The 14,998-nt window shown below is 46.5% G+C and overlaps 1 protein-coding gene across 2 annotated transcripts in view; it reads left to right on the forward strand.

Moving 5' to 3' along the window:
* The first annotated feature begins 5,379 nt into the window (after positions 1-5,379).
* bcam (basal cell adhesion molecule (Lutheran blood group)) overlaps positions 5,380-14,998 on the forward strand; it is a 52,455-nt gene continuing 42,836 nt past the window's right edge. For both annotated transcript variants that reach the window (XM_071908500.2, XM_071908501.2), the window contains exon 1: positions 5,380-5,652. In XM_071908500.2, coding sequence (XP_071764601.1) covers positions 5,589-5,652 — 64 coding nt within the window. In that variant the 5' untranslated portion in view covers positions 5,380-5,588. The remainder of the gene's footprint in view (positions 5,653-14,998) is intronic.

The following is a 14,998-nucleotide window of genomic DNA, read 5'->3' on the forward strand; positions in this document are numbered from 1 at the left end:
ATACATACCAGCAGCATTTAAGTTGGACAGAGGCGTTAACACTTTGGTATTCCTGTCGTAACCCCGGAGCAGACACACAGGATGCATGCGCCTGCAGTTCATTTAGTGGTGATGGATGATTAATATTCTATAAAATGGTTTATGTATTCATATGCTAAGCCTGAGGGGTTGAATGCAGAGGCGAAGCCAGCGTTGAATTGGTGTAGGCACGATGAAGTCCACACCGCCCAGCAGGCATGGAAGATAGTGTGTGTGTGTGTGTGTGTGTGTGTGTGTGTGTGTGTAGGCAGTAGAAAGTACAGTGCAGGGGAAGTTAGAGTTTGGAGGCAAAGAGCTGATTCCTAATTAATTTTCCTCTGAAAGCTACATTTACATGCATTACAGAATAAGACGTCTGAAGAAACGCCAAGTAGTTCATCTTAGCCTGCGTGAGGGTATAAAAACACATGAATTTATAGCTTTGTTAGGAAACTCATACTTCATAGTCTTGCACTTGAAATTCTCATTAAACACGTCAATGTTCCTTTTCCTTTTTACAGGCTGAGTTAATTTATTTAAGTAGATAAGTTTCCATTTGTAATTTTATATCAGATTACTACTGGTGCAAGATACTGTATCAGGCAGAAGGGACTATTGTGAGTTTACGTAAGGAATTAAACAAGAATCTCAGGTTGCATTTCTACACCAAGGTGTGTGAAACAAAAGATTCAGTTAGGGATTAGGATTTAATCCAAATTAATTATAGCTGCTCAAAGTAAAAGCCATGCTTAAAATGGTCTGTTCCTTCGTGATGCTCTGTCGTTACTGCAGTTATTGACCATTTCTCTCATTTGAATGCCTACTCTAAATGACCAGCCAACGTTAAAACCATGTAAACCGGAGTGGATAAATGGGATTTGTCTCATGCTGGGTATGACCCAGTTCTTGTTAACCGTACTACCGGCAGTTGACCACAGATAACCTTCCTGACACAGTGACCTGCTCTGTAGGCACAGGGCCCGGGTGTGTGACTGTCCGTATTGTTCACCACCATTTCCTGTAGCTCGGCCCTGCCCCTGTGCATCGTGGGTATGACAGATTTCCATCCCGCAGAGTTACTGTCAGAGTGGGTGGTACATTATGCCTGGCATTCAGTCAGGCTGAGCCCACTGTGATAGACAAACACACACACACACACACTGAAGACACCGCCCCACTGAAACTCTGAAGGAGCCATAAAACAAAGCTGCTGCTCGGTTTATCCTGCATGTGGCAGGACCGGCAAATCTCCCCTGCCTGGAGGACACAACTCTCAGTGTTTGGCCCGAGGAGCGATATCATAAATCCCAAAAGGCGGGTAAGGCAACTGGGATGGAAAAAGAGAAAGTGATGTTAGGATGAGTCATGATGACTGATGACTGATTTCAGTGACCCAATTGGCGGTCCTATTGATCATCAGGGCCAATTGGCAGCAAGTGATAGTGATCAACATTACATAGTGTTGAATTCCCAGAGAATAGCTACAGCGTTATGCGCAAATCGTGAACTGTGACTCACGCTCGACTGACTCTATATCACTGCCTGGAAAACAGCTGAGTGATCCTCTGTCACCCTGCCAAGAAGAGAGAGACAGGCAGAACGAGAGCTGGAGCAAAGTGGAGAAAAAAAAAAAAAAATGGGGGTGCAATAGAGACATAGAGAGCGAGATTAGAGTGGACAGATTTGGAGGGCACACAGAAAGAGAGGTAGGCGTATAAACAAGAGAATAAGAGAGAGGATGAAACAAAGGGACAGATCAAAGAATGATGGAGGGAATTGGAGGATGGCGCTTCAGCTCGTCTGTCATTCATCCTCCCCTCCAATACCACTACCAGACATGAGAATTCATTAGAGATTACAGCTTCCTTCTCTCTCTATCGCTCCCTCTCTTTCTTCTCTTAGCCCATATATTCCTGTTATTCCCCGCGGCGATATGTTACCCATCCCCTGACTTTGGAATTAAAGTCCACCCCTCCTCCTCCACTTCTAATCTGCTCTCTTCATTATTCTTTCATTACACTTCTCTGTTCCCTTTGTAGTGCTTCCCTGTCTCTGCCTCTCCTTATCCCCCTTGCTTTAGGCTGACGTTTCACATATTCTCTCTGTCAGGTAACCCGCTTTTGACACGGAGCGGAGACTGTAAATTGCGTAAGAACAAGAGGATATACAGTATAAGCTGCAGTGTCTTATGTGACTAAGTGATAATTGAAGAGATTCATTCCAAAATGGATGTCCACCTTTTGAAAAAAATGACACCTCTTATAAAATGATTAATAACACATAATAGAAAAAAATGTACTTTTTAGAGGGTTAAAAATCCTTGTTTGACACATTGATAACACTTTTTCAGACACAATATTTTAGATATTTCTCTTTGCCTTCATATTTTAGAGATATTGAATGATGAATAATAGGTAGGCAATTTTTAGAGGCAACAGAAATGGTCAATATTGTCATCAGTAGGGACCGGCGTCGTCTACTGGGACGAAATCCATTCAGCTGAAACGCTTTGGCTGAAAGGATTCATGAAAAATACTCACAGTTATTGACAAAATTGCCCATCTATTGCCTCAAAATGTTGCCCATGTGCCATTGCCTTTAAACCAAGAGAGTGTGGTTTGTCGGTGATATTTGGCATGTTTTTCACCAGTACCTTAACAGTGTGATATCAACACAATATTTGAACGAATGTAACATTGGGGCCAAGTTGCTTTTGGGAAACGGGGTGCTGAAATAGTGTGGTAGTTACGTGAAGATTGCTCTGCATTGGGCGGATTATGGAAAAGTGCACAAAAAACCCAGTCTTTCTGAAGAGAGGCTGAATACCCTGTCGTTTTAAAACTACTCTCGTCTGACAACACTTGAACAAATCTGTTCCAGAGCTGCCTCTTTGTGACAAAAGGTTCGCCCACCTACGCTCCACCTGTGCTATCTGAACCAGCTGAACTGTGACAACAAGTGCTGCCATTTGTCACCGAGGCCGACCTCAGAAAACTCTGTCAACTTGGAGTGCGTTCAGACAGAGGACTGCAGGACCTGGTGCCCTCCTCTCCCCACCTCCTCTCTCTCCTCCTCTTCTCCTTTCCTCACCCCCTTCCTGCATCTCCTCCCTTATTCTCTTTCATCCTCCTCCTCTCCTGTCTGCTCCTGTCCTCTTCCATCCCCTCCTTTCCTCTCTTTTCATGTTCCGGTCCACCTTCTCCTCTCCTATTCCCTTCGTCCTCTCTTCTCTGCTCCTCTCCTTGTCCAATCTCTCCTCTCCTCTCCTCACCCCTCCCTGCCACCCCTCCCCTATTCTCGTCTATCCTCTCTTCTCTCATCTCCTCTTATTCGCTTTCATTCTCTCCTCTCCCCACTTCTTCCATCCTTGCTTGTCCTCCCCTCTCCCCTCCTCTCCTCTCCCCTCCTCTCCTGTAGCTCCATTAGGTAATGAGCCCGTACAGTAAATCACAGCCACAACTATGACTAAGGTCTTACGTAAGGCTACCCTACGCTCGGCTAAATCACTGTTAGCCGCAGCTCTGCGCCATGCTATAGGTCTTATGTAAGGCAGAACTAAGGTTATGCCTGCGCTAAGTCCTTCTCCATGGGGGGATGACTTGTTATAGTGGATCTCATGTCTCTCCTGCGTGGAGAGATGATTATGACTGGGTCGATATATGGGATGAGTGGCTGTATGGATGTTAGATAGCCAGTGGGAAGGCGCTTTCCCCCCTGCTGTCACGGATGGGAAGAGAGAGAGAGAAAGAGAGAGGGGGTGTAAGAGCAAACTAGCTGCCTCAACCCCCCCATCAACCTCCAAGCACCTTCTGCCAGTTCCTTCAGTGTGTGTGCGAGTGTGTGTAATGTGCATGTGTGTATTCCAGGGGCAGCTCAACTATCAGACCCCCCTCCTCATTGGGGGTGACTGCTGTGTGTGTACTGTAGCGGAGCAGGTTGGTAGTATCACTTCTCCACTTCCAACGGGGGCAGAAAAAATATTAACCAGCTGTTTTGGAGCAGCTATGCCTGGAATGTGTATGTTTAAAGGCAACTGGTCCGCAAGGGACTATTATTACCTTCAGGGTGTGCCGATTATTTAGTGCTGCCCCACAGCCAACCAGTCTCCGGGAGAGGAACACTACAAAGAGTACATGTTCATATTGTGTACTTAGAAGGGCAATGCTACGATTAAGCCATCTTATAGCTGACTGACTTGTGTTTATGCTTCCCAACTTCCCAGCTTATGGGATTTGGCCTGAATCAACTCCATAGGTCACAGAATAGCCACTCCAAACTCTCAGTCTGGTATTATAGTGTTTTGAATAAGCCACTTAGCCCCCCATGATAACTGCATATTGGGTCTGTAAATACCCAAATAGTCTGTACCATATACCCAAATAGACTCTAAAGGGATTACATGTCTAGGAATGAATGGTATGTCTGTCACTGACGCACAGCTTATCCTGCTCCCAAGAAACGACCCACTGTTGAAAAAGAAAATCATTATTTGTCGCATACACAAGTTGAGGTGCGCCCATGTTAAAGATCTACCCAGGACAGGAAATTTGTCTGCTGGCCACAGTGGCTGAAGAGCAGCAAAATTCATCAGCCACTTTGACTATTTTACCTGTCAATTAGATGTTTCAGTGAGAACAAGACCTCTAAATGGTGACTGGTAAAAGTGTCTGGTAGATCAGACTAATTTATAAGCCACAGACAACACTAGTGGCTAGTGTTAATTTCGCACCAATGGAAAATATCTTCAGTTTCCCAATTAATTACCAGTGAACTGTCCTATTGCCTATTTAATTTAGGCTATTATGGCTTTTGAATGTGATGTTGTTACTCAATAGAATCAGTAAGTCTGCTGTGTTGATAATATGACTTTGATAAAGAAAAATCACAAAAGTATTCCTATTGGGACTTATTGCATAGTCAGTGATGCTCAATAGTCAGTTTACAGTGACCTATGGTATCACTATAATATACTCCTAGATACTTGTAGTTTTGCTGTGAAATTTTTATAGTATCCTTCTAAATGTCATTTTATTATAGAATTACTACAGTAATTCTATAATAAAATGACTGTAGTAATTCTATATTAGGGAAAGTTTTTTGGGGTTGATGAGTCAGGGAAAAAAAAATCTCACTTTTAAACTCTTTTTTTTTTTTTTTTTTTTAATCCAGCCGGCCCCCACAGACATACGCGATTAGTCAAGCAGGTCTTTTCATTGCAAGTGAGGTGGAGAGAGAGAGAGAGAGAGAGAGAGAGAGAGAGAGAGAGAGAGAGAGAGAGAGAGAGAGAGAGGGGAGGGTGTGTGTAGTTGGGAGGGGGGGTCACCTTTTGTGCAAATATATCAACCAAGACTGCCACCAGCATCAGATTTCTCTGTGTGAGTGTGTGTGTGTGTGAGAGAGAGAAGGGGGCACTCAGAGAGAGAGAGAGAGAGAGAGAGAGAGAGAGAGAGAGAAAGAGAGAGAGAGCAAGCTGTGGAACATTGAAAGAAGACTTGCCGCTGCCAGATTTACACACTCTACACCTAAACACAGACCGAAGAGATTTACTTCAAAAAGTTAGAAAAGGAGCCATGGACGGGATAACATTTGGACGCGCGTCGCTCTTGTGCACCTTGCTGCTTTGGGCATTGCAAGGTAAGTCGCTTTGATCCTTTCCGCCCTGTTTTTCAGTTTACACCCCCATAAAAAAAGTAACTTTATCATGCTTCACCCGCCGTGCTGGTTAGTTTTACGTGTCTCCAGGCTGTAGATTTCCTCCTTAGGCTACTTTCCTCTTTCACCGACAGTTTGAGAGGTCCGGTGTTTGAGGATCAACCTGTCTGTACATGCCTCAGATAGCCGCAGCTCATCAGGCTTTACCTTACTTTTTATTTTATTACACGGTTTGCAGTCATGTGTAGCCTACTGCTTTCTTGACTGATGTGAAACAACCTGTTAGTGGTTACTTAAACAAGTCGGCACAAATGCCAATAGCAGGTGGAAGAAGCGCATTTCTCCCAAAACATCGGCACTTATTTGATAAGTAAATGTGTTTCGGTCATTTATCGTTAAGCAGACTGACTCTTTGCCATCAGCTTGCTCAGAGCAGACACAATATACCTCCGTTGGTGGGATGTTTCAAGGGTTAATCCTGGCTCTTTGTAATTGTGCGGGGAGCCTCTGCTCCGCACTTCAGTGCACTTCTGAGCGCACAGACTGCTGCGGCGCACCGCTACTTCCCTCCGGACACCTCTGCCATCCCGACAGAGTGAAAAATGAGATTAAAAACTGCCACAATAAAGCCCTGACTGACCAACATTATGTCGAAGTGAAAATAAAACATAGATTTAATGATAAATCTACTGTAAAAGCGTCCAAAAGGATCTGTAGGCTACACCCTGATACACAATTATCCTTTTTTCCCCTCAAGAGTGCAAATGTATAGCTTTTATTTTGAAGGCTATAGGCTGCTGCCCATATTCCGGTCTCATTCTGGCTATCTCTGGCTGCCTTGATGCAGTTGCCAGCGCTTTGATCTCTGATCTGCGGGACTATGTCTCCTATGCTGGCAGTGCGCCTCACCCTCAACACCCCTGGGTGCCACTGCTAGAGAGACTGTTTCAAATGCACATTTGAGTTTAGTATTATACGGCTGAAGTCATTGAAGTTTTGCTTTAGTTTGGCCCCTCCCTGACCAAAAACCATAACATTCCTATAATATACAGTGTGTCTGTACTCAATGAGTTTATTAGTGACGTAGGCTATACAGTATATTTTTGGTGTCACTATAATATTCCTATAATATAATATCCTTCTACTATTTATTATAGGATTACCAAAGTTGTTTTTCATGAGGTGCTCACATTTGTGTCTTTTGTGACTGATCTTTTATGGATACTTTGTGGCTGTTTGTCTGCTTTAATCAAATTTGTGAAAATACTTTTGTGAAATGCAGTTGTGTTTGCCTGTGTCTGCAGCCTGCAATGGTTTGAAAAAGGCTGTGCTGATGGGTGGGGCCGGGGGGGGGCTGGGCGACTCCCCTCGCTCTATTTTCTCTTCCTCTTTTTCTCTCTCAACCCCACTCACTGCACCACTCTATCCCTTTCTCATCACTTTTGTGCCCCTTCATCATGCAACAATCTTTTTTTTTTTTTCCGTCTCATAAAAACTTATCTTCCTCTATCTCAACCTCCACCTCCCTGAGTTTACCTGGTTTAGGGTTTCTCCCTCTCTCCCTCCGCCCCCGACCCCCCCCCCTCCCCATTCCCCTCCCTCTTTCTTTTAACCTCTTCCTTACATCACTTCATCCCTCAGATCTCCTCTTACACTTTTTTTTTACTTCCCTTTCTTCCCTCCTCCCTCCCTCCCTCCTCCCTCCTCCCTCCCTCCCTCCCTCCCTCCTCCCTCCAGACCTCACCTGGTCTCGGAGACAGTTGTTGTGTTCCGCTGTCTGTCTGCTGGGCGAGCAAAAAGCCCTTCATGGAGCCTTTTGACAGGTGCCCACTAAAAAGCGCCCTGTAATTGGAGGACGCAGTAAACATCACACATCCCTCCATACAGCTGTGTGGTGCACTGATTTAAAGGCTGAGCTCATCCCCCTCCCCCATATAAATGAGCTCTGCTAAAGATGTCAGCTGTTGAATAACGATGAGGAGAATGAAAGTCATCTTTTCACTTTGGTGCGACGCACTTTGATTACTACGGAGAAAAAGTTAGGACAAATCCCTCTGTTTCTCAACTCTCTCCCTCCCTCTCTCCCTCTTTTTAGCCCAGTTTAGTCTAATAATAGCAGCTCTCTGTGGGTCTCAGTGGGATTCAGTCACACAGACCCACATTCTCACAATGACGGGTCACACACTTGCAACTTCCAACTATGTCACGGTGCACTAAATAGCACCGCGGGACACATAACACCCAGATGTATTTGTGTGGTTATCTGTCTTTGCCTGCAGGCGTGTCTTTGCCTTTTTGTGTGTCTCTATACTTGTAGCCGTAGAGATGTGACTCACAGACATGAGGTGCATGGCAACCCAGGGCGCCCCAGGGTGCTCGGCATGCCTGTGTCCGAGGCGGTGCTGACCTTTTGACCAGGTCAACCCCACAGGTTGGTAAACAGCTCCGCTTCCACACGCCTAAGATGCCAGTGCCTTTCCCACCGCTTCACAGGCGTCAACATTGCTGAAATACAACTTCATTTTAGGGACTTAAAGTCTGTCAGAAATTGGAAACAGAGAGTGTATCGGTTTTACCCTCTGAAGTCACATGTTGTGTGATGTCGTGCCATTTGGCTTTGTTCTGCGATTTTCAGTGTGCGTCCAACCAGTGTTTTTGGAGTGATTTTGGAGAAGTAGTGACTTTACACATTCAAACCAGAACTGTGTCAGCTTTGCCCTTGTAGTGTGGAGGTGTATGAGGTTTAGGATGAGAGAACGAGAGAGAGACAGTAGAGAGAGAGAGAGAGAGAGAAATGGGCGGATGAGTTGGAGTTAAATTGAAGAGACTCCAAAGTAGTCAGGAGGAGGTGGAAAGAATCGTCGTGACAAGCATCAGCTGAGTTCAAGGTGTTCGCCTCTAACACGGAGCGTCAGCCTCTTTGTCTATCGCGCCCTTAATTCCCACAGTCATTTCCTCACTTTTAATTTCTGTTCCCCCCCCCCACCCCACCCCCGTCAGCGCAGCATCAAAAGTGCACCCCCTGCAGACATGTGTAATTATTATGGTATTAGGCCAGAAAAAGAGCCATTTAGCCAGGAGGAGATAAAAGCCAGGGGGTCTTCTTCCACGACTGTCCTGGGGCACTGGGGTTTTCGACTTAGTTTTACACATGCGCGCCCACATACACACTTGCACACTTTTGCATACTCTGAATACGTGAATGCATACCTTTGAACATGCTTGCACAGGTACGCATAGACAAATAAGCACACTCACAAACACGTACGTACTCACATGTAAATATCCAAGCACAATTCACACACGCATACACACATATACATGCACACACACAAACAGAGCCCCTAACCACAGGGTCGGGCATTGCGTAACAATGGAAACCTTAGCTCCTATGGCTGTGAGTGACAGGTTGATAGGGGCCGCTTTGGGCGAGCGAGTCCGTGTTTGCCCCCTTGTCATTTAGCCCTCTGGGGGAGTGGGGCTTGGAATGGTGTGGCTGTAATTATTGAGGTGATTCATGCTCCTTGTGTGTGTGTGTGTGTGTGTGTGTGTGTGTGTATATGTGTCTGTGTGTGTGACAGCGACGGGGTAAAACACTGAGACGGAATGAGTGGCATTCCTGCGGACACGTTGGAGCTCGCTCAGTAGTGTGTGTTTCGGTGTGTATGTGTGTGTGTCATCACAGTGCTTCAACTTATAGCGAAAAGGGCTGCCATTCTCCCTTTCTAACCCCCTCTGACCACAAGTCACTGTTGGTAATCCGCCTGCAAACAAGCTGCCACAACGCGGCCTCCATTTCACCACCAAGAGGCCGTGTTACATGTGCGAGGCTGCGGTCCGCTCACAGCCGGGGCGCATTCTTGCGGTTTGACTGTGGGTTTCGCTCAGCCGAACTCCCAAAAGAAACAGTTAAACATTGCTCGGTTAATATAAAGAGCACGTTCAAGCGAGTTAGTTCAACCCAACTTACTTTAGGAAGTCCATTTATTAATCATTGAGCTCAGAGACGGGGATTTCAGCCTGTAAACCTTTCTGATACCCACTGGTGTTTCTTACTTTGACTGCGCACGGTGAATTACACATGAAACTCAATTAGGCGGGTTTGATAGTGTACCGGTGCGAGGTTGGTGAGCTGGCAGTCGGCGCCAGCGGGCAACTGGGCATGGCGCGGTAGGCTGCAGGCACGTGGTTAATCCTGGTTTGAAGTCAGTTAGCCAGAATGATGTGGTTCACAGAGGAGACTGCAGGGAAATTCATCCCACTGCTTTTTCATCCTCATATCCCCACAAGGTCTTCAAAAGAAGAGCTAAAGCTGTGATTACCGTGTACACACACACACACACACGCGCACACCATAGGTACTCATACATAAACAAAAGGTGTATTACCCCAGATTAGCTTTGTCTATGTTCCCATCTCTATCTCTTATCCTGTCTGTCTCCGTTTCTCTTTCCCTCTTTTCTTCTCTTTGTCTGTCTCTCTCTCTCACTCTGTCTGTCTCGGTCTTTCTCTCTTCTGCCCTCCCCCTTCTCTCTCCCCTGCCCACACCCTCTTTCTTTTTTGTCCTTTACAATGACAGCTCAGAGTCGGTCATTGATGTCCGATTGTGTGTGTGTGTGTGTGTGTGTGTGTGTGTGTGTGAGTGAGTGTGTGTTTACAGTGATTTACCGTGTTGTCGTTGCCGGTGTTGACCACTGTGCCTTTGTGCGTGGTCCACAGTTAATGACCCTGCCTTGTATTAGGAAGAGTGCCTGCTGTGTGTTAGAGGGAGGAGGCTCTGTTGTTTTTAAAGTCCATCCCTGGTGCCATTCCACAGCAGATTTATGGCCACTATTGATGATCTTAAAATAAGGATGACCATCCTTCAATCCCCCCCCCCTCTTCCCCCTCAGCATACTCACGGTTTCTCTCTTTCCAAAGCAAACATTCCAGTACGGTGTGTCTGTATCTGTCGCTGTCCGTCTATCTCCATCTCTCCTTCTGTGTTAGAGCTGTAGCAAGACACATTACCAATACATCTCAATTAAGATTAAACAAATAACTAACCAAACAAGTAAACACATCTATTCAAATTAAACATGTAGGAATGTAATAATTAACTCATTAAACTCCTAACCCCTTTCCTGCAGGATCATTAGAGGGAGAGGGAGAGGGAGAGAGAGAGAGAGAGAGAGAGAGAGAGAGAGAGAGAGAGAGAGAGCAAGGGGGAAAAGGAAGCTGGCTACCAGTTCCTTTGATTTGGTCGAAGGCTGTTGCTTTGAGGCTGCCTTGTCTTGTCATTAGTGGGGGTTGGAGGGAGGGAAGGAAGGAAGCGGAGAGGGAGGGATGGAGAGAGAGAGAGAGAGAGAGAGAGAGGAGAGAGAGATCAAGGGATGGGATGAGAGGTGATTATGGCTGACTATTTTGTTGCCACCATGCAGCCTTGTTTTCCTTGTCTCAGGGGAGGAAGATGATGGTGATGATGATGGAGCTGAAGAAAGAGGGGGCTTATGGGTCATTTCAAGCGCAGCCTTGAAAGCAGGCTCTGTGTCTGTGTATGTGTGTCCTTGTCCGTGCATCTGTGTATGAGTTGGGGGGGGGGGGGGGGGGGGGGGGTTGGATTCTGGGTTGGAGGAAAATTGAAAATTCAAAAAGCTCTTGGGGGAGACGAGGTTAAGTGCTGCCAATCCATTTAGCAGGAGAGTGCTGTAGCAAGATGTGACTAAGAGCCTCTATTTCCCAATCTATGCAGCTTTGGAGGAATAGACAATGCAGCAAAATTTGGCCTCCGTTCTTTTAGAGCCGCACTATGCTCAAATCTGTGTCATCAGAAAAATGGCGAGGAAATATCATGGCCTACATGTTTTCTCTCTGCCACAGGCTTCTGGTTTATTAACGAAAACCGCCTTCACAATACTCCTCCTCTTGTGGCTTGTCCAGTTGTGCTGATCAATCAAACAGATGAGAGGGTGGGGTGGGGGGGATAAGATGAACAAAAGCGATAAAGGCAGAAAACGGGCAGCGGTGGAGAACAGACAGACGGAGTGCGTCAGGATTGAGGAATACCAATTAGGAATGGGGAATGTCACGGAAAAGCCTGGATCTGCGGCCAAGGGGATCATTTTCCTGGCAGTGGAGGAGAAATCCTAACCCCTGCGCCCCTCCAACCCTAAAACCTCCGTCTGTCTGTCTAGCTGACTGTTGGCTGGCAGAGGCTCCTCTGGGAGCCCCGCAAGCTGTTGCTCCTCAGACGTCAACAGTTGCCTCAACAGCAGTTGTTGAACGCACCCCTCCAAGAAGCCCTCCTCACCCCTCCTCCCCTCACACACACGCACACTTGGGTTCCATTACCACCTCATGTCTTTCCACACCACTGGCTTGATTTGGCGCGGGGGAAGGCGAGAGTAAAAGTGTATGTTTGGTGCTTTGAACACACCCCCGATTTAGGTTGTTTGTCCTGAGTAGTTTGGCATTTCTGAAAACTGTAATGTGAAAAATGTACTGTACGGGGTTTTGAACACTCCTCACGCTACTGAGTTACAATTTAAACGACTGCGGTCAGCTTTTCGAACGCACCCCTGACCCAGTACTTCTTGCTTACCAAGGAGCGGGCTCGGAAATATGGCGGCGGAGCCTCAAGGGATTCTTTTCCTCTCTTATCTCCGTCGCGTAATGATAACCAGGAGACGAGGGTGACTTGAAGTTCACGAGGTTACAGAGCGCTCTGTGTTCATTTGTGTGTGTGTGTGTGTGAGAACATGCGCGTGCACGTGAGCAAATTTACACACGCCGCTCCCACAAAGGACGGCCGAAACCACGCTGATTACTCCTCTCTCTTTTAAGCCACTTTTCATGTCCAATCTCTCTTTTCCGCGTGTCAGAGAACATTCCTGTGCTCCCTGGCTTGCCCTGCGTTTTAATCTAGTTAATGGTTAAGCAGCGGCGGTTAACCTCTTCAGTGAGGCTGGTCACTGTTTGACAAAAGAGATCTTATTGCTTTAACCGGGCCTGGGGGACCTGGGAGAGCGAGAGGGGAGAGCGGAGTGTGTGAACATTAATTCTCCACGCTGCGGAAGAGGAGGAGGAGAGGATGGAGGAAGGGAAGGGTGTGTTGAGATCTGGGAGGGGGGGGAAGGTATTTACATTACAGCGCGTTCATACACTTCTCAGCTTATGTAAACGCTTTTGTTCTGTGTGTGTGTGTGTGTGTTTGTGTTTGTGCATGTGTGTGTTTATGTGGCTTTGTGTATTTTTGGTGGTAAGCATGACTTCATGTCTGAACGTGTGAGAAAATGGGGGCGCCCCACGTTACCTGAGAGCTGTGATAGTGGAGCATCACCGAACGGATCCAGTGTCAGTTTTCAGGGCCAGCTAGTCAGGTGACTGGCCTAAGGATACAACTTGTCTTTGTTTTTACGGAGGTGTCGCTTACCCGCGCTCCTCCGAAACAACGACCACGACACCCAAGTTCCCTTTTCTCCTGCCCAGCTCTGCCTGTGTGAACTTGACTTTGAAAGAGTAGCGGGGTAAAGTTACCGTGCCAAGACTGTTAATGCTCTCCTCAAGTCACATCCTGTTCTTTACCTCAGTGTGTGTCTGTTTTTCTCCTGTCTCTGTCCTCTGTTATTTTAATTTCTCCCTGAATTCCTGTATTGGCCTATTCATCACACCCTAGTTTTCACCCAGCTCTGGAAATCATCACATTTATCTCTCTGCGTTTCTTCTTTATCTCTTCATCTCTCTCTCTCACTCGCTCGTCTCTCTTCTCCTCTAACCTTGTCTCACCCTCCATCCGTCATCTGTCCGTCCTCGCTGCCAGAGACGGATAGAAGATGCGTGCGTCCTCCTGACCATGTGTTGTCTAATAATCATCACAATAGCCTCAACAGAAGGAGCCAATGTGGAGGAGGGGGGTCTTAGATCCCTTGGGGGGGGGGGGCAGGCCCGAATTAATGTTTTTTGATTGACAGTTCAGCTAATGACAGTAATCAAGCCAAAAGGTGGTCGACACACAGTTAGTTCCCGCTGATATAGGGGTGTTGCATTTTGTGAAGTTTTTTTTTTTCAGTAAAATCGGCAGTTTGGCCGATCGGGATGTTGTTTCACCTGTGGAGGAAAGCCTTGAGCTTCTTGTTGCAGATACTTTTTGGCTGTTAGGGGATGCGTAATCATTATCAAATCCCTGTATTATTAAGTAGCTATACAAGGCTTTCAGTGCACTTTGAGTCTGTATTCTCATAATACAAGGAGAGTCAAGTTTCATAGCTTCATTTGATTCAATCTAGCAGGAAAAGTACAAGCTTGCCCCTGGTCCGCATGAATATTTAATCCCGAATCAATAGTATCCAATTGGGTTATGACTCCATCAGGCTAAATGATTCCCAATTACATGTCTGTGTGATCTGCAGCACAACAAATGTGATGGATGGTTATTATGAGGATAATGCTTGCCTTACAGAGTACCTAACTGATTTAGTCTCTTGTTATTAAGGGCTAAAGTAATTATAACCCCCGTGTTTTGCCACAAGAGCATCTTGCTTTCTCCTCTTGCAGGCATGTTGTGACAGCAAGACTGAATTCGGTTAACAATTATTCCTACTAAAAGGTGATCAAGCAGGAGTCTTTTGAGCATATGTTTACCTTGTGGTAGGTGCGAATAGTGAGTCAGGTGGTCATTTGGTCCTCCCAGGCGGCCTGACGGGGTGTTGAGAGAGGCACAAGGGTCGAGGACAGGCAAGGTTAGGCTGGAACAGCTTGGAGGACCCCCTTTGGATCCCATACCCCACACACATTGCACACACACACACATTTTGAGGGGGTGTCCCTGTGGAGAATGATGAAAGGCACGCAGACCCTCCATGTCAATTAGCAGTTACCGAGTGTGTGTCGTGTGTGTGTGTGTGTGCCTGTGCATAGAGTGCAATGTGAGAGGGCGGGGCTGGTTAATGATGGGGGCAGAGAGGACACATGTTCAATAATAAAGCCTGACAAAGGAGGACAGGCGGAGGGAGGGAAGGAGGGAGGATGATAGGGCATTGAGGATGCCACAGCTTTTCATCATCCCTTCCTCTTCTGCTGATTAAGCAGCATGGCTGTATGGCGATCTGTCCTGTGCATCCTGTGTTGGCAGACTGTGTGTGTGTGTGTGTGTGTGTGTGTGTGTGTGTGTGTGTGTGAGAGAGAGAGAGAGAAATGGTGAACGATATTTCTCATCCGAGACAGTGTATGTAATTGTGAGTGTAATTTTTAGAGATTGCCCTTGAGTGTGAGAGATATAATGAGAGGCAGCTGTTTTCCACTCAGTGTAAGGTGCCTCGATCCATACGCTCTTTAGCCCTGGGACTACACA

Source organism: Centroberyx gerrardi, chromosome 12 (genome assembly GCF_048128805.1).
Source record: "Centroberyx gerrardi isolate f3 chromosome 12, fCenGer3.hap1.cur.20231027, whole genome shotgun sequence".
NCBI lineage: Eukaryota > Metazoa > Chordata > Actinopteri > Beryciformes > Berycidae > Centroberyx > Centroberyx gerrardi.